Source organism: Anas acuta, chromosome 11 (assembly GCF_963932015.1).
Source record: "Anas acuta chromosome 11, bAnaAcu1.1, whole genome shotgun sequence".
Taxonomy (NCBI): domain Eukaryota; kingdom Metazoa; phylum Chordata; class Aves; order Anseriformes; family Anatidae; genus Anas; species Anas acuta.
The window spans coordinates 10,460,384-10,485,840 of NC_088989.1; the positions used below are offsets into that span (position 1 = coordinate 10,460,384).

General features: G+C 40.0%; 1 protein-coding gene across 1 annotated transcript in view; it reads right to left on the reverse strand.

The window, feature by feature from the left end:
• Positions 1-25,457, reverse strand: part of LOC137862721 (netrin-4-like) — a 53,227-nt gene that overhangs the window by 13,671 nt on the left and 14,099 nt on the right. The window contains exons 3-5 of the mRNA XM_068695020.1: positions 18,593-18,856; positions 4,674-4,800; positions 3,953-4,141 (exon numbers count right to left, since the gene is read on the reverse strand). Coding sequence (XP_068551121.1) covers positions 3,953-4,141; positions 4,674-4,800; positions 18,593-18,856 — 580 coding nt within the window. The remainder of the gene's footprint in view (positions 1-3,952; positions 4,142-4,673; positions 4,801-18,592; positions 18,857-25,457) is intronic.

Below are 25,457 nucleotides of genomic sequence, written 5' to 3' on the forward strand. Positions count from 1 at the left end.
TGTGTGCATGTGCATCTGGTCACATTTTAATTTTCAACCCTTGTGCTTAGAGTAGAAAGCTTGTTTTCCTGGAGAGCCTTTCTAATGGGTCTACATGCCTGCATTTTTTTTTTAAGCTAAGCAAAGTGTGAGTACAAAAGATGGTGCCATTTCAGAAGGATCCTTTAAGCCTCCAAATAAGCCACAGGAAAGAGCCAAGGATACAGCAGCTTTTCTAACCATTGGTTAGGAAACGATTAGGCTTATGAGTCAAAGCTCTCACACAAATCTATATTCAAACTGCTTAATCCTGTGTTGTCACCCCCAATAACAAGCAGGTGTCCCAGGCTTGGCTCTGTGACTTTTCTCATGCCTTCTTTTTTTTTTAATTTAATAAATCTAAACAGTGTTGAAACAAGTCTCTGTACATGACCTGGCTCTCATTCATCCCCAGCTGGAAGAAGAGAAGCAAAGGGATCAGAGGCGGGCTGTCTCTGCAGATGAAAAGGAATAGCAGATTCACACTTACATGTCAAACTTCAACAGATTATTATTTTTTTTTCAAGGGAATGTCTTTGCAGTCTTATACTGGAGGTCAGCAAAGGGTGGTTTGGATAGTGCCAGGACATCCAATTGTTATACAACTTTTTTTTTTTTTTTCCTAGCAGTGATTAAGAGACAATGCTGTTCATTATTATGACTAATGCTTAAAGACTTTCTGGGCCTGGGCAGCGTCCTGTTCACTTTCTGGGAGCCTGAGGGGGCTGCCACAGCTGAACCTAGACTTTGCTCTGGATGGCAGAGCACTCTTCAAGCGTGCTTTCTCAAAGGGATTAGCACAGCATTTCATTCAGCTTTTTCATCAGATTTCCTTTCCCAGCTCAGTATCCACTGTACACATGGGTCAAGTTTTGATCTCCCATGGAGATTTTTCTTCTCTGATTTCAAAATGGGAAGCTGATGACCAGGTTGCTCTCACCAAAATAATCCATTCAGCCTGCTGTTTGCAGTTTATTACTGCTTTTCAGCATTTGCCCAGTGGGTGGGTTATTTAGTGTTGTCTGTCTGGTGCTGCTTGCATGGTTTTCTCAAAACGAGTTGATGAGGTCCCTTCCAACCTCAACTATTCTGTTATTCTGTGAAGTGGTACATGCAAATCTTCACATTCTGGTCCAGCGTTGGCAGCTCTTCAATTTATGATCAGCAGGCTGAGAAAAATCTACCCGATATGATTATTGCTTTTAGTACTTATTAACAAGGTAAAACAAACAAAAAAAAACAGTAACTTTTTAACAAATAACCATTTTTTAGGGTCATACAACCTGAACAATTTACTCATACCACACCAGATTACATTTAATAGCAATGCAGATCTTGCAATGTAAAGATTGGAGAAGATGGTCTGTCTATCGATCTGCATGGAGTCTTTGACTCCAGTATCAGCACTAGGCATAAGGACATGATGGTGGTTCTGAAGGTGAAATCTCAAATCTCACCTCTATCAAACTGAGTCTGTTCTAACCAAAACAATTCTGCCTGTCTGCACTATGGTTCCTAGTTTTGCTATCACTGATAATAATGTCCAAAGCATGGTAATATTCCCTGAAAATTATCTGCAGATGTACAGCATAACAAAGTGCACACTTTCTCATGTGATATGTAGGCAGTGTGTAAGTGTTTGGGGATCAGTTCTTTCATCGTACAAAATGCTACCTTGTTAATTTGTCAAAGGGCATTGTAGGAATTGTCTTCCTCACCTTAGATAAGAAAAAGCAGAACAATACCCCTCTCCCAATACACACACTCCTCACTACACATAAGCTTAACTTTTTAATTATATCTGGAATATCCCTTCTTTTTCCACACAAGTACAAGCATCATGCACACACCAATCTGCTATAAAAGTTGATGCTTTTGAGAGTGAACTGCCTGGCCTTCCCTTATACCTTAATATGGCAAGCATTCATGCACTACTTAACATGCCTGTGAAAGGTTTCGGTGACTTCAGTTATGCACACATAAAGTCAGGTTTACTTATTGGTGTTAATGCTTGGTCAAACCTGTTAGATTCATCTCAACCAACAGAAACTCTGATGCAGGCTAGTGATCCAGAATACCTCTTAAGTCAGGGAAAAGAAATAGAATTGCACTTTAGAGGGCAATTCAGTTCATCTGTCACAGGTGTCTATGTTGGAACACAATAAATCATCCCCTGGACACCCTGCTACTACTTCTCCACTGCCTGTACAGGGAGGCTGGAAAAGACACACAACTTTTAGGTAGCTAGAGTGGAATGGCAGCAATCTAGGCTTGATTGCACAAGGCAGAGTGGAAACAATTGTATTTGGGGGACTTCTGCTGGCAGCAGCATGTTCCCAGGTGAAAAGAATGTTATTGTGCTTGATTGGCATGATAGGAATAAAGTTCTTTCAGCATGGTAAATTTCTGCTTATCCCTCTGAATAGTTTTTCTTTTGCTATGCAGAGTATTGGCAGGAGGCACTACAAGGCTTGTAACGGGACCAGACAAAAGATGCAGAGGTAGAGTCAAGGTCTGATTTCACCCAGGCAGACTGTTCTAGGGTTTCCTCACAGGTAGGCTCTATTTTCAAACATTTTTTTTTTCTTTCTGCTTCTCTCCAGTGCACCTTTATGTTACTGGTTATCTAATATTACACACAATGTTGGTTATTACACCTTCACCTGACCGCTGTATACCAGTGTTCATACACAAATACTTTCAGATACTATAAGACTGAAAACTAATCTTCTGGCATAAAGATGTATCCCCGTTACAAACATTTCCCTGTAGAAAATCTGCACTGAATAAAAACAGGACTGAAGAGAAACCACTGTAGAACACTATGGCATACAGAGTAAATTAGGTAAACTCACCGTAACCCTGTCTATCAGTTTTCTTTGGAAATTATGAAATCAAAGAGAAAGAGTTGTGTGGAAGCAGTCCTTACTGGCCCTAATTGGGAAGATATTCCAGTGGAAAGTATACAGAAGACCAGAAGCATAGGATGTGCTGTTCACACAAAGTTTAAGCAATATCACAGGCCATTAGTCCCAGGGAGAGGAGTGTCTAAGAGAAATCTTGATGAAGACCATCAAGGTGTTAGGAAAGCTTCAAAGGCATATGCTGCCAACAGACATGAGTATGGATGACGGAGGCCACAGTTCTCCATGCTGGCAACCGATGTCTGAGTTGAAGGGAAGAAAGACTATCCAAAGAGAGAATCAAAATCACGTACATTGTTGAAAATAGCATCCTCCCAAATAGATGCCAGATGGAATAAGAGGTGTGAAGCTTGGCAGAATACTCAGAGAACATCTATAGTAAGGGAGATTTGGGCTTGTTCTGGCTATGTTCCAGACTGTCTGGGTGCAAACTACCTTGATCCAGAGGTTATACATGCGTGTGAGTTACTTCCTAACACATCCTGCTGAAGTGTTAATGAGGCAATTAATTTGGGCAGAGCACCCCATAATACAGCTGTAGAATTTAGAGATAAGTCTGTGAGCTCTGATTCATCTGTTCCCATATGGATATACACCTCCTGTAGCCATTATCATATACATTTATGTTCACAGATGTTGCATAATCAAAGGGAATTTAACACTAGCTTACACATAGGCACCCAGCCTTAAGAGAGGTGCAGGAAAAAGTTAAATAAAATGCACCTCAAGTGAGAAATAGAATCGCATTATTTTAAATGCAAGCACAAGAGGAATGTCACTTTCACTAGGGTGTAATGCATTGGGAGAACTATTATAGTTAGCAGAAAAAAATACTTTGTGACACCATAGGGGAATAGACACAGCAAATCAGAAAAATGGCCTTTGATCAGAAAACTGAAGTCTAGAAACAAAATACAAAGAAAGGACAGTAATACTTCCATAGTTGTTGATTGTTTCAACAGGCTTCCACCACTCATTCATCTTCACTGGACATAACAGTAATCACTTACGTTTGCAGACCTCGCTAGAAGACATGGGTTTCCCTTTATCTCGGTAATACCCTGGTTTGCACCTTTGACACCGATGTCCCTCTGTGTTATGCTTGCAGTTGTCACAGACTCCACCACTGCGTTTTCCTGATGCCAGCCAAACACTCAGATCAAAATGGCAGCTGTCAGCATGGTTGTGACAGCGACACTCTGATGGGAAACAGGGAAACATACTTCAGGCTTATCCAATAGGCACAACAAATGCTATTTAAATAGTATCATTTTCCTACTGTGAATCATAGAGGAAATATCTGAAAACAACACATTTCCTCTGCTTGCAATCCTTGATTTTCATTTAAAAAAATTCAAAGTTGCAACACAGAGAACACCCAAGAAGCTTGGGTGGTTGCAAATTGTGTCATGTTCTCATAGTAACACAAACCAATCTGATGGTATCGTAAGCCTTACACAAAACCCTAGAATGCTAAAATGCAGGAGGGGATATAGGCATGGACAAAAAGATTTCTGCCTTATGAATTCCGCTTACCAATAGCCCAAATGCATCAGCTGCAGTAAAACAATAAACATACTGAAATATTCCATCAAGGACCAGCAATTTACCACCATTTCTGTAATGGCATCATTAATGTGAATTGATGACATTTTAGCCAGAGAACTTTGCCTGCTGTCATTGTCAGTGCTCACCCTGAAGCCCTGGATCAGTAAACCCCCTCCCACTTACTTCTGCATTCATTTGGTGCCCCTGTTTTTCCATCTCCTGGCTTCCAAGGCTGATCGTTGTATAGTGGTGCACATTTCTCACAGTGGTCCCCTGCTGTGTTGTGTCTGCACACACACTTCCCATGGACCTGTCGGGAAAGAGAACACAGTCAAACAGTTACAAGCATTAACATGGTGGAGTGCCCAACAGCCTCATGAAGATCTGGGACTTCTGCACAGCTCTTCCACAGCTGCCTTACTCCATTAAGAAACCTCCAGTGTCAAATACAGGCTTGCTTAGCAGAGCTGAGTCATAGGAAAACAGAACACAGCCTAACAGAGGGTGTTGGTCCCTGTCTTATTTGGTACTAACAGTGATCTGGAAGATGGTAATTAAATCATCATGAATTACTAAATTATAAATTGTTAGAAAAACAAGCAAGTTATCTGGGACCTCCCAGCACAGTTAAAAATTGAGCAAAAATAATTGTGAAATCTGGAAAAATACCACTCAGCAGACCCACAGAGAAACAATCCAAACCACATGTTCTATGAGGACAGCACAGATGCTGAAATAGACCTAGGTGCAACAGGCACCAATTTACCAGCCTACATATGAATATGCAAAGAACAGATGATCAGGAATGACCCAGTTAAACTTCGGGCTGTGTAAGAAAAAGCATTGTGATTCTAAGTAGATAGGAAATAGTTATTTATTGTTCGGTTGTGAGAAAACTGTACCTCTGCTACTGCTTTCAGTTCTGACCATATTGTTACCAGATAATGAGAAACTAGAAGATGTTCAACAGAAACTGGTGTGGATGAAGAACAGAGTTGATCTACAGAAACTAAACATATGAACCTACCTAGGCAAGGAAATAGAAGTTCACCAAATATTTGAAGGGGAAACAGTGAAGTGATAAAAAGTCTTGACTGGAGATGGCTGAATAGCGTAGTTTCCTCTGGGACTATTTGCTTGAAAAGTTATCTGAAGAAAGATCTTACTTCCTCTATACTTACCTGCTTTCAGTGGAATACAATAATTTAACTTTACTCATGAAAATATTTTAATACATATCAGTTTTGAAATCAGGTATTCACACTAGAAACTTGATATCAAAAACTGGGTGAGTCCAGCCTTCAAATGGAAAGGTACTATTGAAATTAGTTTCATACACAAAAATAATAACCAGGTCCACTACAGGTGCATGAGATTCTATAATTGAACTATATCCAAGAAGTGCTTTACACATTTTTTTTGTTGTTAATTTATTAAGAAAAGATTGCAATATGTTTGCAATGCCTCAGAGAAAGGCCCCTGAGAAATTATTTGAGGAAAGTTGGGACCGTACATCTTGTTCCTTGCCCACCACAAAAGCAGTTGTCAATTAGTGGCATGTATTTCACATGGAGGGAGACATTTGTTCTAGAGTAGCAAATGAAATCTGGGACTAGACTCTCTCCCTCATGCGTGATTCAGGATGCTAAGCTCTGTAACCACCATCACAGCTCTGCCCACTGCACGTTACACAAAAAGCAGAAGCCGAGATTTCATTTTGACTGTGGTGTGAATTGAATGTAATCCTTTAATCTCACCACTAATGTGAGTTATGCTTCTCCACAGTCTTTCCTGAAAGTCAGACTTCCCCTTTGCTGTTCTCCCTCAACCCCGTCCCTCATAGCAGGTAGCCTGGAATCAAGACAAACGTTCAAAAGAGTGAATGCTCTCCCCTGCCCCCAAAGCCATCTCCCTGCAGCAATTTGCTCTCTGCTGCCCTGGTTTTTAATCCTCCCAGACCAGATATGTCATGCAGCTAGCAAAGGGGATAGGCTGCAGCTGATGCCATTGCCCCTCTCTGGCCAGCTGGCAGATTTGCTGCTGCACAGAGCGGTTGGCTGCCTCCTCACGGAAGACTGAGCACAGACTTCAGGGTATGCATTTCTCTGTCAGGGCTCAGCACCAGTAAACCTCAGGAGGATACAGCATGTAGCACATTATGGGATGCCTCTCCAGACCTTTGTCCAAGAAAGTCATCCACGTTCAAAGTACTAAATATGACAACAAATTACAGAGAAACAATAATACCAACAAGAAACAGTGTTTGGCTTTTCTTCATTTGAATTTGGCTCTTCAGGCTTTTTAGTTCCCCCTCTGAACACAGTGACTTAAAAGCAACGAGTCCTTTTCAGAAGCCATAGAACAGAGAAAAGGACCAGAACTGAGGAAAAAGCGAGCCTGACTCAGAACTACAGAATTATTTTTTTTGTAGTGACCCCAAACTTCAGACTATCTGAACTTTTCAACTAATTCCAAAACAGACTAGAACCAAAAATTTCTTAGTTTACAGGAAATGCCTGTGTATTTCAGCACAACATTTGTAAATTGTCTTTTTTTCAAAATGATTACAGGTATACAAAATATACACTTTCTTTATACAATAAAGATCACATGAAAGGAATAGAGACTATACAGCTGGGAAATGGCAGAATTAAACCATGCAATCTTGTTTTAGCATTGAATGACATGATCAAATATTCATTATTCCACAGAACCCTGTGCTTACAGTGCACAGCACAGATGGTATGAGCCCTCATGAACAATTATTAAGAATAAACAGGAAAGTTCAATGAGGAAGAAAGAATTAAGTTGTTCTTTGAAGGTAAATAGATGTTGTCCACTGACTTGTTTTGTTGCAAGTTGTAGTTTGTGGAGACTATCTAGGGATGACATGTTGCAGATAAGACAAAGGCATAAAGGAAGCTTCCTGCTTACAATCTCTACTATTGAACAGCTGCAAATATACTTCCAAATGCATGGAAGGATAACTGGCTTCGAGCAGGGAAGAAGCACTGATAAGCATTAAGAAAACAGTAAAGGATAATTGAAGAGAAAGCAAATGTGTCTGTGTTTCTTGTGACTGGGTGGAAGATGTTTAGTCAGTGAGAATCATCCCATCTAGCTTAGGGATATGGTTTAGTGGGGACTGTTCGTGTTAGGTTAGAGGTTGGACTCGATGATCTTGAGGTCTCTTCCAACCTAGAAATTCTGTGATTCTGTGATCTCGTGCTGCATTTACATGAGAAAATAGTTAAGGAGGAAAGCACAACATGAAGTGACAAGTACAGAAAGAGGATCAAAAGAAGAGAGCAAAGAAGCAACTCAGCAAGTGGTAATGACAGGAAGACTGGAGGAGAAATTGAGTTATGAAGAGACCTGTTACACCTGACCAAGATGTGAAATGAGGATAGAAGAGGCAGCAGTAAGTAACAGGAGAAGCAATGTGTTCTGTTAGAGAAGAAGAGATAGGAAAGGCAGCCAGGAATGGAAGTGCAGGAAGGAACAAAAACGATATATAGGAAACTGTAAGATAAAATTGGAAATGAGATATCTGCTCAGGGAAGGAAGAATGTGAGAGTCACACTCCACACCACAAGAGCAGGCTGGTCTCCGACTTGTTATTCCCTGCTGAAAAACATTAAGAGCTCTTAAGTGGGTCCAAAAAGCAGGTTGTTCTCTCTGCATAACAGAAGACCTCAGGATGCACAGGATCTCACTGGATGATCAAACCACAGTAAATAAAATAGTTAAAGAAATACAGATTTAAGGGAGAGACACACATTTTCTAGGTTCTAGAAAGCAAGGTAGAAGTAAAGGCAGATGATATGATAGATGACTATCATGGAACAGCAAGGACATTGAGGGATATGGAGCTATAGGTTGACAGTGACTATAGCAGAGACTGTGCCCTAATTTCAAGAACAGCAAGAGACAGGCCTAGAACCAAGCCTACAACATCTGACCAAAACCCACACTGAAAGCAGAAAGGGAGACAAGCTACAACAAACGTAACAGCTCTACCAGGAGGGAAACCACCTATAGCACAAGGCTAACATCCCTCCAAGGGGGCAGATATGCAGGCAAGAACACCTACAGCACTGCTTAAACAAAAAGTACAGGCCCGGGGCTGAGCTTAAATGGAGCCTCTGGGCCTATGGAGAGAGGGCATGGGTGTGAGTCCCAGGTGGGGCTGGTTACAGCCATTAAAACCCTATTAAAGCCTTCAGGACACTGATAATTGTTTGATTACTACTGGATTCATGTTATTGGGAGATTTATGATATTTGGCTGTTAGAAAGCAAAAATATTTTTTCTTTCTAGGCTTGGAGCTGGTCCAGATAGAGGGGATTTGAAAGTGAGGTATGAGCAACACAGACTTATTTGAGATTCGTGCAGTCACTTAAGAAGCCTAGCCATTTTTCAGCTCAAGCCTGATTAGTTTATGACAGAGATTTATGTGAATACATATAAATGTGTTGGTACAGCAGGAGAAAGATTAAGACCCAGGGGATTTGTGTCTCACATCTCTAATATTTCACTTTAACATGAAATATGTGACACCACATCACTCAGCGCTTACTGATCCGTAGATATAAAAGAATTTAGGCCTATATGGGCCTTTCCACAATGCTTATTGCTGCGATAATTGAGTACTTCAGAAATAATAAGGAATTTATTTTCATGACATCTTCCTCCATCTGCTTCTCCTCATTACTGTGATAACTCTAGTTATCTCCAATGATCGTTCCCCTTCATTGGATCATCATTGTATTAAGAGCTCAGTTGGTCTGACAAATGTGTTTGAAACTGAATGGTGCCTTCCAAAGTTACTGTTCTAAATGGATCAAAGAAATAGGTGCACTCGCAGGCAGACCGTGTGATTATGTAAACTACCACATTTATAAAACCAGTCAGAAGTACTATGTTCATAACCTGTGATGGTTTGTATTCCTGCAGTCTAGCTTCTAGAATGTTTTCTGCCAAGGTTATTCATGTCACTAATGCGTGCTATGAGCTTTGAAAGATGAAAACTGTAGCTTTCAATACTAATATTCTGTCTACGTCAAACTTCCAGTTTTTTAATCAGCTTTTGCAAAGGTTAAAAGTTTACAGGCTGATATGCTGGCAGTCTGAAGATATTATTAGTCCAGGACAGGAACCAAAATGTTATACTACACTCTCAATCACAATCATATTGGATTTAGCAGCCACTTGAAAGCAAACTCTGCTTTTGTGTCTTGGTATAGTGGCTATGTTCTCAAGCAGTGGTTTTAGGATACGAAGTCTTTGTCAGCAAGCACAATTTAAGATATTTCTGCTTTTAGTACTGCTTCTGTCTATGTTACTACCTTTTGCATCATGCCTTGAGTCATGTGTAAATTGGACTGTGAAACTTAACCATACTAAAAAAAATTAAAAATGCTTTTTTTTTTTTTTTTTTTTTTTTTACTTTGGCAATAATATTCTTAATCTGGATTAATTCCATGATCTGACTCACTGTACAGTTGTGCTGTTATAACAGTCTGGTATTGCTGGCAAAGGCTGTGATTTGTACATCTACCACCTGAGCAGTTTTGAGTCATGACTCGAAGGAGGTTATAGCTTCATAGACTTTAATGCCTGAATGATCAATTTCAATCACTTAGCTCACCCTGCTACACTAAACCATGAATTTCATCATTTTCACCTTTGCCTGTACAAAATTTCACCTAAATTCTGATCTGCAGCTGAGAGAACAAGTGCATATTTGCCATCTCTGTCCCACTTTTTTTTTTAATTTTTTTAAACTCTGTTCAGCTTAGAATAACACCTCAAGCATTTTGCTTTTCTGCCTCCCTGTTCAGTTTCTTTTACCTTTTGTCCTTTCAGTAAATGTTGTGGTTGCTAGTCTTTCTCCTGGGCTATTCTCAGTCTATTTTTATTTTTTTTTCTCTAATGAATGAAGGTTAAATTTGGAAGCCTTCCAGAACAGAGCAACTGTTGCTGATTCAGAGAAAATGTTTGTCTTTGGGCTCTGTATTCACTTTTGTAATGTCGCCAGAGCAATTTTGGATACAGCAGTTTGCAATGACATCAGAGGCTGGTCCCTTACCTGTTTTTAGTAAAATGACCTTTTCTGGGTTGTTTGAATGGTTAAATACAAACTAGTGTCTCCTGTTCCCCTTTGTTTGCCTCACAGTTCAAATGTACTCCGTTGTCTCTTCTAATTAAGAAGTTTATCTGTGCAGATTTATAATAAATTTTTCAATATCAGGTCCTGAGGAGAGTAGATTTGACTTCTAAGAGACCAAATTAAAAAATTACGTCAACTTTTTCAAGGTTTCAAATACTTAAGGGAATGAGTGGCTTGGGAGTACAGTGCCTGCCATGGGTAGGTTGATAGTTCAAATTCCTGCTCTAATCAGGAATGAAAAAAGCCATTATTTTCCTATGTCACTTGCTGGTTTCTGGGGAAAGGTCTAACAAGTGTGTGTGTCTGAAAACTACTACACATATGGGTGTTTTCAGAGGGAATTGGATTTCTGGCTTGTACGCGGTCGCTTTGGTAAATTAAGTCTGAGGGAACTTGGCAGGGATAAGGAGAGCTGGGGCAGTTGCGGCAAGGCCATCTGAGAAAATACGGCCTGTACAGCAGTGAGCGAAAGCTGCCACCAGTTCCAAATTGACTAACCAGGTAATAGTGACAAAAAAAATCAGTGGCAGTGTTTAGCTGCATATTCAGACTGGCATCGCTAAGCCCCTATCTGAACAGTAACAAAGAACAGGATAAATAGAACGGAAGAGGTACAAAATCCATGCTTCGTGTGAGGGAATATAGCAGGCCAACCTCAGCCTGTGGCAGTTTCAAGACACAACTCCATCCTCTGCCTGCATTCACCTCCGTCTGTCTTTACACACATGCCTGGCTGTGCCTTAGGCCACATTTCTCTGTTTTCCTGTTGTTTTCTTCCTCAGTGCTAGATTGATTTTTCTTCATTTTTGAGCTGGTGTCCTTTTATTTTTACCTACAGTGCCAACAACTCCATTATCAGTCTATAACAAGCGGCATACAAGTAACAGCTGTCGTGCTGAAATGCCGCCCCTGAGTTACAACAGGTCACAGTATCTGAGGGACTGTCTTATGAAAGCAGGAAGCAGAAAGTGGAGCAAGTGCTAATATTTTAATAAGTGAATACCTGAGTCACTGTCTGGACTAGATGAGTTTCTGCTGGTTAATCCATAGTGGCTCTGGGGGTGTGAGATTCAAAATCCACTCCAAGTGTGGGCCTGTGTACTCTTCTCTGAATTTTTACCTCAGTATTAAGCAAATTTGGCAACATGCATAGCTCCCATTCAAGTGAAATTATGTTGAGTAATGGAACAGATGAAGCCAAGAGAAAAATAGTTTTCTACAGCTCCTCTGCAGATGGCTACAGTTCGGAGAGTGGGGGAGGGCAGGGCTGACATAGCACTGGACCAGCCAAATTTATAAGGAATCTGTCTGACAGGATGGAGAAAAGGGGAGAGAAAGTCCATAATTTAGCAGAAAACTTGTATGTTGCAAGAGAAGGACTCTGAAGCCCTAATGGGCATAAGGCTCATCCCCAAGTCCCTTCTAGCCCAGTGGGTGAAACAAGGCAAGGAAATGGATGTAGGATTTTATAACTTTTATGCAGAGTAATATGGATTTTTTTTAAAGATCCTGTGAAAATTTTCTCTCTGTGTGCACCTGCCTCCAAATCACTTAACTGCAAATTTCACATACCCACAAGGTACAACTCTAGAAAAATTTGTTGAAATTACTAGGTTTCTAGGGCTGAGTGCATGGGCTGAAAAGCCCTGAAAAGCTTTGGTAAAAGGCTGCAAACTTTTGTTGTGGTGAGAGGTAGGTGAGCTGAGGACAGAAACAACATAGCGGACTGTTCATTCCAGGGGAGCTTAAAAACACAAGGTCCTAATGTATGAGGCCAAATGCAGCAGCTTCTACGACTGTCACATCACAGCAACTTCCTAGCATTGGTGGCTGTGTCAAATTTAACCTAGAGACAGAACAGTGTACATTCTGTGGAGCTTAAATGAAAGACACTCAGAAACATGCTGTACTACAGGACATTAGAGAAGTGTTGGTAGCAGAATGGTGGCTGGTATCTCTGAGATAAAGCAAATTTTTCTCCCTCTCACACATACACAGACTCTCGTAGCTTTCTTGTGAAAAGCAGTTCTTGAAGGAATTGTAAGGCATATTTTACCAGCCCTAAAGCATATTTACAACTGTTTGCAGTCAAATGGTTCTACTAGCAGGGTTATTGTGGTTCCTTCACAGAGATAAAATTGGCAGAGAACATCAATTCAGCAATTAAAAACACAACAACAACAAAAACATTAATTAAAGCAATTAAGCAATAAAATTAAACTACTTTTAAATAGCTCTTTCATAGACATGCTTTTAAGAAAAACACCGTTTAAAGGCTAATAATGTGAGATAAGAAATTGTTTACCCCATTCCAAAAAATAAGAGACAGTTTCCTAAACGTAGTATGAGTGTTGCATGGGTGAATCTGCCCTGAGCCCTGACTCAGGAAAGCATTTAGACATTTGTTTAAACACCACTCCTGAATAGGCATGTTTTTCTGATTTGGACTTTAGCAGTAGTAAAAGATATTTCCACAACAATAATAAAATGCAAGGAAAACTTGTTGACTTTATAATTGCAGAATTCCTGCCGGCTGAACCACGATGTGGATCATACCATCAAAATTGTGGTTATTCTCTAAACCATACGTAAAACCTCATGTTGATGGTCTGAATGCCAGATGCTGTGGTGGCAAACCACAGGTTTTTAGTAGTGCTTATGGAGAACCTGCATGAACGTCAAGTTAAACACACCAATTATAATCAGTAGAAGTGCAGTCTACACACCTGATGTGCTACAAGTGAATTCAAGGTACAGTACGACATCATATATTTTACACCAGAGTAGCCAAATTAATTGTCTTTCATTAGATGAAATAGCCTTTAGACTAATTTCATTTCAGAGCTCAAAAAGACGTGTTAGCCAGTGCAGATGTATGGGGCTGCAGAGCAGCACAAAACTCCTCCTGCTCTTGGCTGTAACTCAGTGGCCAGTGCTAAGTGGAAAGGTAGGGGGTGGGCAGACCTGTCCTTACCTGAACCTTACCTGAATGTCAGGGTGAAGTAGTGCTTACACATGTCCCTGCTATTCTAGCTGAAACAGCAAAGTAGCAGGGATGCTGTCAGGGTGGGCATGACCATCTTGTTCAAGTTTGAGTCTACTGGTGAAGAGCCATCAAAACCAGAAATGTTGTATGGTATTTTCACTTGGATGCGATTTTTTTAACATCTCAGAAGGAATTGCTGATTTGGGGGTTGGCCATATCAGCATAGGCATCTGTTTCTATAATTTATTCTGAAGCTTTTGTGATTCTTTTTAACATTCACAATGCTGCTCACATGGCTGATACTCAGACTAACTTTTTTCTAAACAAAACCTGCTCTTTGAGTTGCCAGCTGCAGCATAGTGCACTTCCTGGCAGCTCTGAGTGCTGGACATCATACAGACTGGCACAGCGTGGATCAGATAATGTGAAAACTTAGTTGAGGGATTATCAAGAACTGCACAAGATATTTGAAGAAGAGATAATATTTGCAAGAGAGATGACAGCCAAGTTGCCTAGAAAATCACTGTAGAAAAACAAGTTTTACCTTATGTAACCTGCTTTATGCCAAACAAGGAATCTTACTTAGGACCAGATCCTGCTCCCTTTGAAGTAAATGGAAAACTTTCCATTTGCTTCATTGTGGAGGATCAGACCCACAGGGAGTCTAGTTTGTCTCTGTAAACAGGATGAAGAAGGAAAAGAAACATCCGAGGCAACTTGTAAGAATTTCCTGGCAGTGAAGGTACCAAAAATTAACGAGTAAAAAAAAAACTAATGCTTTAGTCAGTAACATTTTAATCTACGTTTGCTTTCCTCCGTCCATGCTTATTTCCCATGCACCAGAAAGAGAATTGTGAAATGTTTGGCAAATGGAAAGGAATTTGGTCTAGATTCAGACAGAATTGTCCATGTGTGCTTTCTGCTTTGTAAACATTGTAAGTTCTGGAAGCCCCCCTGGATTCAGCTAAAATATGTCATCAAAGCAGATTATAAACCTGAAAGGTTCCTAACTTTGCTGGAGCTTATTAAAGGAAGCATGTACTATAAAACAACACATACCCTTGTATACTCTTCATCAGCAACATCTTGGACAGGATTACTTTCCATTCCATCCAATGGTGGAAGATGACGAGATGTGTTCAGGTGGCTAGGTCCTAGTATTTGTTTCCCTCATAAGAGCATATTCATGCCCTACACTTAAAAGCAAATGCACCTCTGCAGTTTCTTCACCAAAATACAATGTCAATAGACAGTTTTGTTCACTGACAAAGGAGCTGCCTTAAAAAGTTTGAATATTACAGGCAATGAAATTAAGAAAGAAGAATTTTGTCCATAGTTATCATAAGAAACTATTTAAGTTGGGCATGGCATCTCTGTGTCTCTTGTCTTTGGTCTGAAGAAGGGAAGTAGAAAAGAGAATATCACTGTCTCTAGCAACAAACCCCAAATTCAATATATGCTTGCCCACAAGTTTATTGACTACTGCTTACTGTTCCCATCTTCATTCCTCAAAGCTTTTCTCCTGTCTGACATGATTCTCTCAGTAGTTAATATGGGAAATAAGATCTAGATAAATTGCACTGAGGTGGTTGTAAACTAATTAAAAAAAAAAAAAAAGCCATGTTGAAAGAGTAATTATTAGTGGTTTGCAGTCCAACTAAGAAGCCAAAAGACTTTTCCATGGTATCCTTTGCACCTTATTTACTCAGTATTTTCACTAGTGACTTATGGCCAAATAGAGTCAATATACATGACACTATCTAGGATTCCAAGGTAGGAATAATTATATGCCATTTGGAGGGTTAATATGATAATTTGCATTTGTCTTGTATCATTAGATGTGACACCGTGGCATCTGTGACATTACTTCTCATACAGCTACATTTCTTATTGGCAGCCTCTGTAGAAAAGCCAGAAGCTGAATGGGTTGTCCTGACTGAATTGACAGATCCACAAATAAACTGGTGATTGATATATTATCTACTAGTAATAAATCGTCAAGACCCACCAGAATGGAGTTGAAAAGCGTTAGTTCAAAATTGTCAAGAAATTTGTTTTCGTTTTCTCCATTATTTAGTCTCCATACAGTATAGCAGTGCAACAAGTATTAGAAATGGAACAGATTTCTTTCAAGAGTAAGAAAAGCAGACTTAGAAATTAACAATTACATCTTTTCCAAGACCTAAGTGCAGAATGATCTCAGTTTTTGGGCCTATCCCATGACAAGTAATTACAGTTGTTTTCTACATGGACTTGCTTTTGTTTTTGTTAAGTACAGAAAAGACCATTGCATGAGGGCTCTGAAATATTAAGAGACATTGACTCCTATTACTTAGACCTTTCTGTGGAGGTCTGTATTTTTTCTATCATTTTATTTAATTACATGACAGAACGCAGGAAACTTGAAGTTGCTCTGCATTCATGCTGTTTTATCACCCACGCTAGCCACATAATAAACTCTGTGTCTTGAGACTTTCTCTGCCCATGTGCTTGTTAAATATTAGATGTGGCTAGTGGAATGAACCAGATTATTTCTGAACAGGCAGTGTTTGTTTTTAACATCCTTTTCCTCTGTTCTGTTTTAGTCCTTGTGTGAAAGAAGAGCACCTTCCATCTCTCTGCTGAGAAAGGAGAACTGGAAGATGACCAGAAGAAGAGTTTTGTTGCAGTGCAGTTTGGCTAATTTGATATGTATCATTGGTGTTTGCCACTCAACAACAGAAACCTTTTCCTTCTGTATGTAGGCAAGGAGGTTACCATATTGTAAGATGCAGAGTTATACACTTGCTTGAATACCGTCATTTTAGCCAGTTTTCACTGTATATATGAAAAAGAGCTAAGATTTAATGACCAGAGCATAGAAAACAGCAGCAAAATAATAAGACCATCTTTACTTCAGGCTCGTATGAACTTGTGTTAGAATTTTCAGTTTTGACCACTGAGGTTTCATGCTTCTCTGGTTAGTACAAAAAAGCAAAAACCAGGAGAGGACTTGGTAGGAACCTTCCAGATCTATCAGCAGAATGAGAATTGACTGCTCTCCATGATCACTGGAGGAAAAGGGACAAGAAGGAACCACCTTATTGAGGCAGGCACCATGGAAGGGCTTTCAAACTGTTGGAATGGTAACAACTACTGAAGGCTGCTGTTAAATCTCCCTAATTAGAGATTTTCAATAACTATTTCAATGGGCATTCGCTAGCGAACAGATTAGGTATGCTTGATCATACCTTAATGCAAGGACTTAAAGCAGCTCAATCACAGTCTTTTCCAGCCCTCACCTAGGATTCAAGAAGTAGTTAAAGCTCTGGAAGGCTTTTCTTACTTCCTGCTGTCTTTGAATCCCTGCTTAGGCAAAGACTTGATAATATCTGTGCCTGTGTTGAATGCTGGGATGCATCCACCCTCTGGTCTCCTGAGACATGACTCACTCATAAAGTGCATTTCATCAAAACTGCTTCACCTTCTGCCCCATGAAGTCATTGATGGCACGCAAAGATTCTATTCCCTTGTGAACGGTGTAAAAAAACCTCCAGTCATAGTTTACAATGGTTATGTCAGTAACATACACAATATCTTGTTTTCCTCTTCTGATGGACAGAGTGTTTATTCTTCTACCAGCTGTATTCATTTAGCCTGTTATTCATCTATTTGGTTTCACCATGTGTGTATTTAACAGTTTGCAATGGAGAGGATGCACTCTTTAAACAGGTTTTCTCCACACAGTTATGTCCTATGTGGGTCTATATTTGTAGTTAACAGAGCCTCATGACATCACCCAGTACTAGAGTACTGTAAATTAGATTTATACCACAGATGGTACAGATTCAGAAATGATTTTGCAAATATTGTGAAATCATGCAGTCCTAATTATTTGTACAATATCTACGTCTCAACTTAGAAGAGCTGAAAAACAATGAATATACATTCCAGAAGAAAATAAACCAAAATGTCAAGTGCCACACATCTAAATGGACAGAAGTTACCTGAGGATGTATTTCTTACATCTATTTTGTCAGAGTGCATGAGGGACTAAAAAAATTAAGGTTATTTTGGTTTTCAAAATGCATTACAGGGATAGACAGCCTACTGGAACCAGTGGAATCATTGGCTAGTTTAAAGTGGCTTGAGGTCTGTCTGTGATGTACATGTTTAGAAGTACCTGGGTATTGGGTTAGCATCATTTCCCTGTGACTGGTATTACCATTCTTCTGCATAATACTTGCAGCTAAATCAAAATGTAGACATCAGTGATAACCCCTGAACAGCAACATCTGAGCATGCATATAAAACACTGAACAGGGGGCAGTAATAGTACTATGGAAGATGATTCATATGAAGTTTGGCTCCTTTTGTTTTTTGTTTTAAGTTCTAACATTTTCAAATAAGTTAAATAGTAAAAAGGGAGGGAAGAGAAAATATTTTCAGGTCCTGAACACCTCTGGCCATGCAGTGAAATTAACAAAAACATACAAGGCTGACAACTAAAAGTAGAGACTGAAACCCTAAGTATGGCAGAGCTGTTCATGTCTCACAAACTCAGAAAATCTGAAAATCAAGATCTAATAATAAAATTCTGGTAAGTCAGGGCACTCTTTGCATTAAAGAGATTGGTTCATTCTGTGCAGGTAGATTTCAATCCCTGTATTTGGACCTCTGTTTCTGTTACAAAGTTCCCTCACGGTTTATAGGTGTTTGGAGATTCAGAGGTTTTGGAAAATCTCATCTCTAGTGATGCAATTAAAGCTTGGAACTGTATAAAGGATTATAGAAAATCTTTTCCCGGAGTGTTTTAGGTTTCACTGAAGTGGATTAAGAGTGCTGTCTTTTTTTAGACAGGCTTAAGGAAGATGGGACAGGACCATACACACAATCCACAGTCGGATGGAGACAAAGCACAAGCAGGTAACGATTCTAGGAAATCAGTGAATGCCTACAACTCACCACGTTCTCCATGTCTCCCGTCCGGTTGGCAAGCTCACATTCTTCTGCATGCCCATTGCAAAAGCAGCTTCCTCGGATGATCAGGTCATAAATAGCGTAGTGGGCAAACCTCTGAGGTTTCTCTACCAATCCTGAGCCATGGCACGGACATTCCTGTCTTTTTAACAAAAGGAGGCGAAGGTTGGTGAGTTTCAGGAGATCTTGAGCCTCAGGGCTGTAGGGGTCTTCGATCTTGTTAGCCGGAGTTAAGGCACGATAAATCACCTGAAAGACAAAAATTACACACAGCACGTGACTGCATACCTGCTTTCATTCCATCTTGAGTGTGTAACAGGAAACACTTTAGTTTACATTTCTGTCAGTGGGGTTACTGGGCCCAGTCACTTATTACAGGTTGGAAAATATATGGAAACTTGTCAAACACTGTTTACTTCCTTGTGTTTCTGAGCCAAGTGACAACAGAATGTCACTTGGAGAAACCCAGGGTTTATTGGTATAAATACAGTATTGACACTGAAATTTCTTGAAGCATTTTAGGAATATGGCTTTAGTATGAGCTCTAGAGCTAGGTAAACTAAGGCACGAAGTGGATCTGTGACAGAAGTGAGAACTGTGATCACACTTTTGGCACGGTCACTTGGACTATGGGCTAGAAAACACAACTTGGCTTAGGGTGAGTAAGCACTGAGATAACCCTGTTTTCAAACAAAGCAAGCTGGTTTATTCATTGGAAGAGGAGAAATAGCTACATGGCAGCGAGCTCACAGGATAGGAGGGCTTTGTGCCTGCCTGCTGTCTGCTGGCTGTCTGCTGCATTTTAGCTCATGTACCACTCTGCCCCTCTGTATGTCTCAGGGTGTGTTTGTCTCTGTTGGTTTTATGGGGAGAGGGTGACAATGGAGAGCTGTGCCACAGTCCGTAGCAGTGAGCTAGAGGGCTGGATGCGTTCATTCCCAGGCTTAGATGCCCGTTATGGATACGCTAACTTCAAACCAAGAGCTATTTTCTCCTCTGGTTCAGTTTCTCCATCATAGCAGAGGGACTTGCCCTGAGGGTTCTCTGGCCCAGCTTAATGAGTGGTGACAGTCTCTGTCTGACTAACTCTGTTAGTGGAGTGAAAGCTTTGTTTCCATAGGGATTCCCTCTTTCTCTCTATTTATTTATTTTTTTCTTTCTTTCTTGGTTGGTGAACCAACCAATTTAAATACTTGCAGCATGTAAAATACTTCTGTTTCGTTTTGCTCACGGGATCCAGGAAAGAGCTTGTGGTACACACCTGGAAGATAATTTTGTTGCATGTTGATGGCACATGGAGAGATAAAACCCCTTAAATTAACAGCATCGGTTTCCAGGCTTCACACAGAGCTGCACCTGACAGTAACACAGTGAAGGCAGCGGTACGTTTCCCACCTGTCTGCAGCATTTTCTGTTTGGTTAGTTCTGATCTTTTTTCTTTTTCTTTCTCTCTTTTTTTTTTTTTTTTTTCTCTTAATTCCCTTATCTTGTACTGTCAGCTATTTACAGAGCTACAAATAGCCCTGTTTGGTGTGATGAGAGGTGTCTTGTTTGATAGAACTATGGGCAGATTGCCCAGGCTGTGCAGTGCAGGTGCCTACATTCCCCTGACCAATGAAGCCATGACAAAATAGCCTGGGCCTTTCCACACCAATGTGTACATTCCCCCAGTCAACGGAACCATAAGCAAATGGCCCATCTGGTTTTGTCCTGGTGCCTAGCATTCCCCTTGTGATGGATTCAAAGGATAAAGACCAACCTCATCTGTCCGGTTCCCCCTAATCCCGGGTGGTCTGGTCTTTTTACTGGAAGCCAGTTTTAAGAACCTTTTCTCCCTCTTCCCAGGGTTAAAAACTAACTACTAGGACATTAATAGCTAAAAGCCCTGGTGAAGCTGTTTTAAATTGGTGTGAAACAGAGGAGCCAAGGGGTAAAGCAATCTGTTCAGTTACCAGTTTTTATAAGCTGCATTCTCACACTTGACTTTCTTGTCTGTGGCTTCTCTAATATATATGCTTAGTAAAAAATGGTCTCTCCTTTCAGGATGGCTCAACAGAGGATACCTAAGAGATCACTGGCTCAAGAACATAAATATTAGAGTTTTTTGCTCCAGGACAAGAGATCTGAAAACAGGTAACCAATATGTTTTTAGCTTCTGCAAGATCTGCACTGGTCCTGCCAGTGACATCCTTATACAAGCCTGAGCAAGAGGCTTAATGTATCTGGGCACCAGAGCTCCCAGTTGTAAACAGGTATGCATTTCCTCACAGGAGACAGAAAGGAAGGGTGAATGAGGTGAAGAACCAGAGTTTTTACTGGGCTCCTCTGAAAGAAATGACCAGATAATGGCCAAAGGATTGTTTGTGGTGTTTTTTTTTGCTGTGCTTCTCCAGCATTATACTTCTACTTGCTGGCAATAGCCTTGCTTTGTGTTACAATTAATATGAAGGAAATGTTGTATATTGTGCTAGTAGAAAATCATTTTGCATACATAATAAGTTTAGAGAGATGTCCACATCTTGGGATCTCCAGTCGATCATCCATCCTCGCCATGTCTTAACTGGTACCCAGACAGCACTGAGTTCTTTGGGCAAAAGAACAGTTGTTGGGTGCTCTTCTTCAGCATGGTGACATTTGCTTTCATGAAGCTGGGTTGTTTTTTGTTTCTTTGCTTTACAACTTGGAAAAAAGATCAGATTTCCTGTGGATTTATTGTTTTCCAGATATTTTCATTTCAGGCTTTGCATGTCTTCAGGAGAGCTGTTTTGGCATTTCCATATTTCCTTAGAACTCTGAATTTTGTTTGTGAATAGACATATTAATAGCTTAGCTGTCCCACAGGGATTGCAATATCCTTTTAAGCAAAAAGAGTGCTCCATTCCAGTTGAGATACAAGAGTTTGCTTGTATGATTAATTCATGACACATTTCTGCCTGGAATAAGCTCAGCGATAAGGCTGGATTTGTTTGTCCTCATCTCTCCCAAAGCAAGATTTGTTAAATGTTAAAGATCTGATTTGGGTGACATAACACTAGTGAAATCTTTTGGGAGTGCCATTTAGATGTTCTTGGATTCAACAACCATTAAAGAATTTGTCTTCCCTAGCCTTATACCAGTCAAAGATATCAAGGACTTAATTAAACAAAGATTGTGTCAGCAGAGTCTAAACAGATATGTTGTGACGATGTAAATAGGTTTAGGTGAGCTGCACTTTGTGAGGAGGTAACATAGTTTTAATCAGTATTTAGTACTCCTTTAGCATGTACATCTACTGTATGTCCTGCTTACATTTTTTAAGAATAGGATACAAGTACTTGAGTACTTAACAGGAGGGGAGGAAGATTAATAAATTTATATCTGTAAATTCTCTTAGAATCACTACAGATGGATGTTCAATACATTCAAAATTTAAAAAATAATAATAGGTCAAAGACAAGTTTAGCAATCTCAACCATTTTGATATAAATGTTTGAAAGATTAGATTAGAAATAGATCTGTCTTAATGAACTCTTAGAGTCATACACTGTGGGAAGAGACACTTCATTTTCACTGTATTATCTGTTCTTTGTTTATTTCACAAGGTCGTGTTTTGCTTTCTGAAGCGCATGAAGGAGATTCCTTCTGTACACATAGGCATTTGGCTTATGCCTTTTGCTTAGCTTAAGAAAAACATGTGAATTGTTCATTTCCCAGAGACGTTTTGCAAATTTGCTCTTTTCCATTACATTAATGTCAAAGAGATTTAAAAAGTGTGATGAAAAAGATGTTCTAATAATTAAGATGCAAGCTCTGAAAACAGCTTCCCAGGGATATTATTACCACAAGGATATTTCTCATATAAGTCTCTATCTGGTGTCAAGCTCTATGGAAGATCTTTTCTTGTTGTAACAGGCTATCCCCCAGTCACTTCTCTAAGCATCAGGATGTAGTTTTCATAAAAATAGCATATGCACAGCTACAGAAGAAAATCTGCTGGTGATTAAGTCTGCTAAGGGCTGAGTAATGTAAGGACACCCTAGAAATCTTTCGGTTTCCATAGAACTGTGTGCAGGTTAAGGGTATTCAGCACCTTTATAGTCTCGACCCTTTGTGGAAATACATCCTAGATCCTGAGTTTCCCTTATAATCAGGAGCTGCCACTGGAGCCGAATGCTGAGTAGGGCATTCATGCTTATCAGCATATCTGCTATCAAGCGCATATTTGTCATTCTCATTTTCAAAAGTCAATCAGCTACGCCTCAAAAAGATGGTCAGTACCGTGTCCTCTCCTGACCTTTCTAAGAGCAAAGAAGTTTGGAGAATGCTGTAAGTGTGCAAAGCTAAAAATGATAGCCACTGTTAAAGGGCTGGCTGGTTTTGCCGTACGCAAGTTGGCACAGCTTCACAGAGGGTGATGTTTTATCCCCAGTCAAAAGATCATCTTCATTCCAGAGACAGTGCCTCAGATTTTTGATTTTTTGCCACATGTTTTGCCTCTCCATCCTTGATGCAGATAATTCTGTTTTCTTAACCTGATCTTCCAGCCAGTATTATTCAGAAAAGATGTGGACACAGCAAAGGTTCCCCCTTGCAAGCTTATAGCCTAAGGTCAAGGAATATGAGTCACAAATGGAGGGCAGAGCCAATGCATGGCCTCCTACAAAAGAAGATCCTTGTGCAGAACAAGAATTTGGTATTACAAATCATCCTTAAGCTATGCTGATCATGTTGCACACAATCAGGTTAATGAGGTCAGAAATGTCTGTGTGCTTATACTAGGCCCATCAGAAGGAAGCTGCAATAAAAACTCTCATCAGTCCTAAATCCTCTTCATTAAGAGATTTTCATGTGAGTTGATTTTGCTCATAAAGGAATAGTAAACAATTGTGTCTCAGAATTTTTCCTACCCAGTGGCAAATATCCTCTGATCTATTTGATGGAGCTCTTGACTAAAATTCTTCCATCTTGTGGAACAGTAGACTTTACTATAAAAGCAGCCTTTTTTCCTGTTTTGAAATAGCCTAGAGCACAAAGAAATCTGGGTACCCTCTTAGCTATCAGAAGGCTTATTCTGATGATTCATGGAATAGGGTTTCTTAGTCAAGATCCCCTGCTCTTCTGTCTTCTGCAGAAAAAAAAGTTAGTAGCCAGCATGGAATATGAAATTTTGTTAAAGAAATAATCTATTTGTCCATTTGATTTTTTAAAGTTATCTGATCTGTGTAAAACCAACTACTTTCAATACAGTGGTGTCTTGAATCCATTCTGTGTTTTCCAAAACAGGACAGGTCAATGTCCCTTCAATTTGCATCTGCTTTGAGGTTATTCCAGTAATCCAGTCAGTGTGGCATTAATATTAATATTTAGGCGTCGCTGCCAATACAATGATGGGGAAAGACTGCACAATTGTGATTAGAGACAGACGAATCTGAAGAACCATGCAGACTTTTTTTTTTTCTTCCTTGAACCAAATGTTTCCTGTAGCTTCAGGTTATCTGCAGATACAAATTTCTACATCTGTGTAAAAAACAAGGTTTGTAGGAAGGAGCAGTATCTTGTACCAAGCCAAATAATGTATTTGGAGTGCAAAATCTAGACTGTTGGGTACAAAACCATTCAGTCTGCAGTCCGTATGTAGAGAATGGACAAAATTCCTTCCATTCTACACAGCATCACCTTACATGAGGATCTGAAAACACTTCCTTGCTCCCACACAGCGCAGTGTCCTTTTTCATGATGAGTTATGATATTTGCTCTGAAATGGCAGAGGGTGGCATGAGGAATTCTGTGACGCAGACAGCCCTACTGGGACCTGGGCTGAGAACAAGAGTCTCATTTCACTCCTCCGAATTGTCAGGGAAAGTTAAAACACCCAGTTATCATTAGTATCACATAGTGTCTACTGAGCTGCATCCTCATGGGAGAGCATCCATTTCTCATAAGTGGAGCCACTTATATCTTTAAGTCTTCGCTGAAATCTTACACATGAAAAGATCTAGTAAAGAATATAGTCTCACCAGGAGAGTAAGGTGTGGACAACACTCATCAAAAAGAGCAAACAGTAAGTGATTTTTAGCCTGGAGTTCAAAAATTACAACAATGAATCTCTAAGATCTGTAATGTTTTAGACAAGAACTTTTTTCACAGTTGAGACTTTCACTAAGCTTTCATAAAACAGGGCAGGAAGAAAAATCGATTTGATATCTGCTGCCTATTATGTCAGGAAATTCAGAAGTAATGCTCAAAATACTATTTTGTCTTCCTAGCTGGTTTATAAGGTGCCAAATATCTCTGAAATGGCTCATTGCATACCAGGTCAGAGCAGGACACTTGGTGCACTCCTGAATTCACTTGTCACGGACGGGAATCCTGGACTGGTCTCATGTCAGTTCAAATTCCCTTCAGACACAAATACTTGAGCCCCTTAATTCTTCCTCCAGGGAAGCAGGGCCTGGCAGTGCTATCTGTTTGTTTACACTGCTGGTGTTAACTGCTTCCTCTCAACTTTCCTCTGCATTTTATCTCCTCTACAGTTCAAGTTAAACGAAATGCTGAACAGACGGCCCTAGTCATAACAACCAGGCACTTACCTTCAGGAGTGACTAATCCCTCCTGGAATCTTTTCCATCTGTAAGTCAGAATAACATCATACAACTTTTAGAGGACAGCCCTGATGACTGTTGGACAATTCACTGCAGTGCAAGACCCTGCCCTTGCACCTTAGCTACTAGGAATTCAACCTCGTGACATGCTGAGCATGTTTCTTTTTAGTGACCCCACTGCTGTATGAGATCAGACCTTTAAGATGTCACTGAAGCCTCAGTGGTGACCTCTTGAATTATTGATGCTGCCACTTAATGAGGTATGTGTG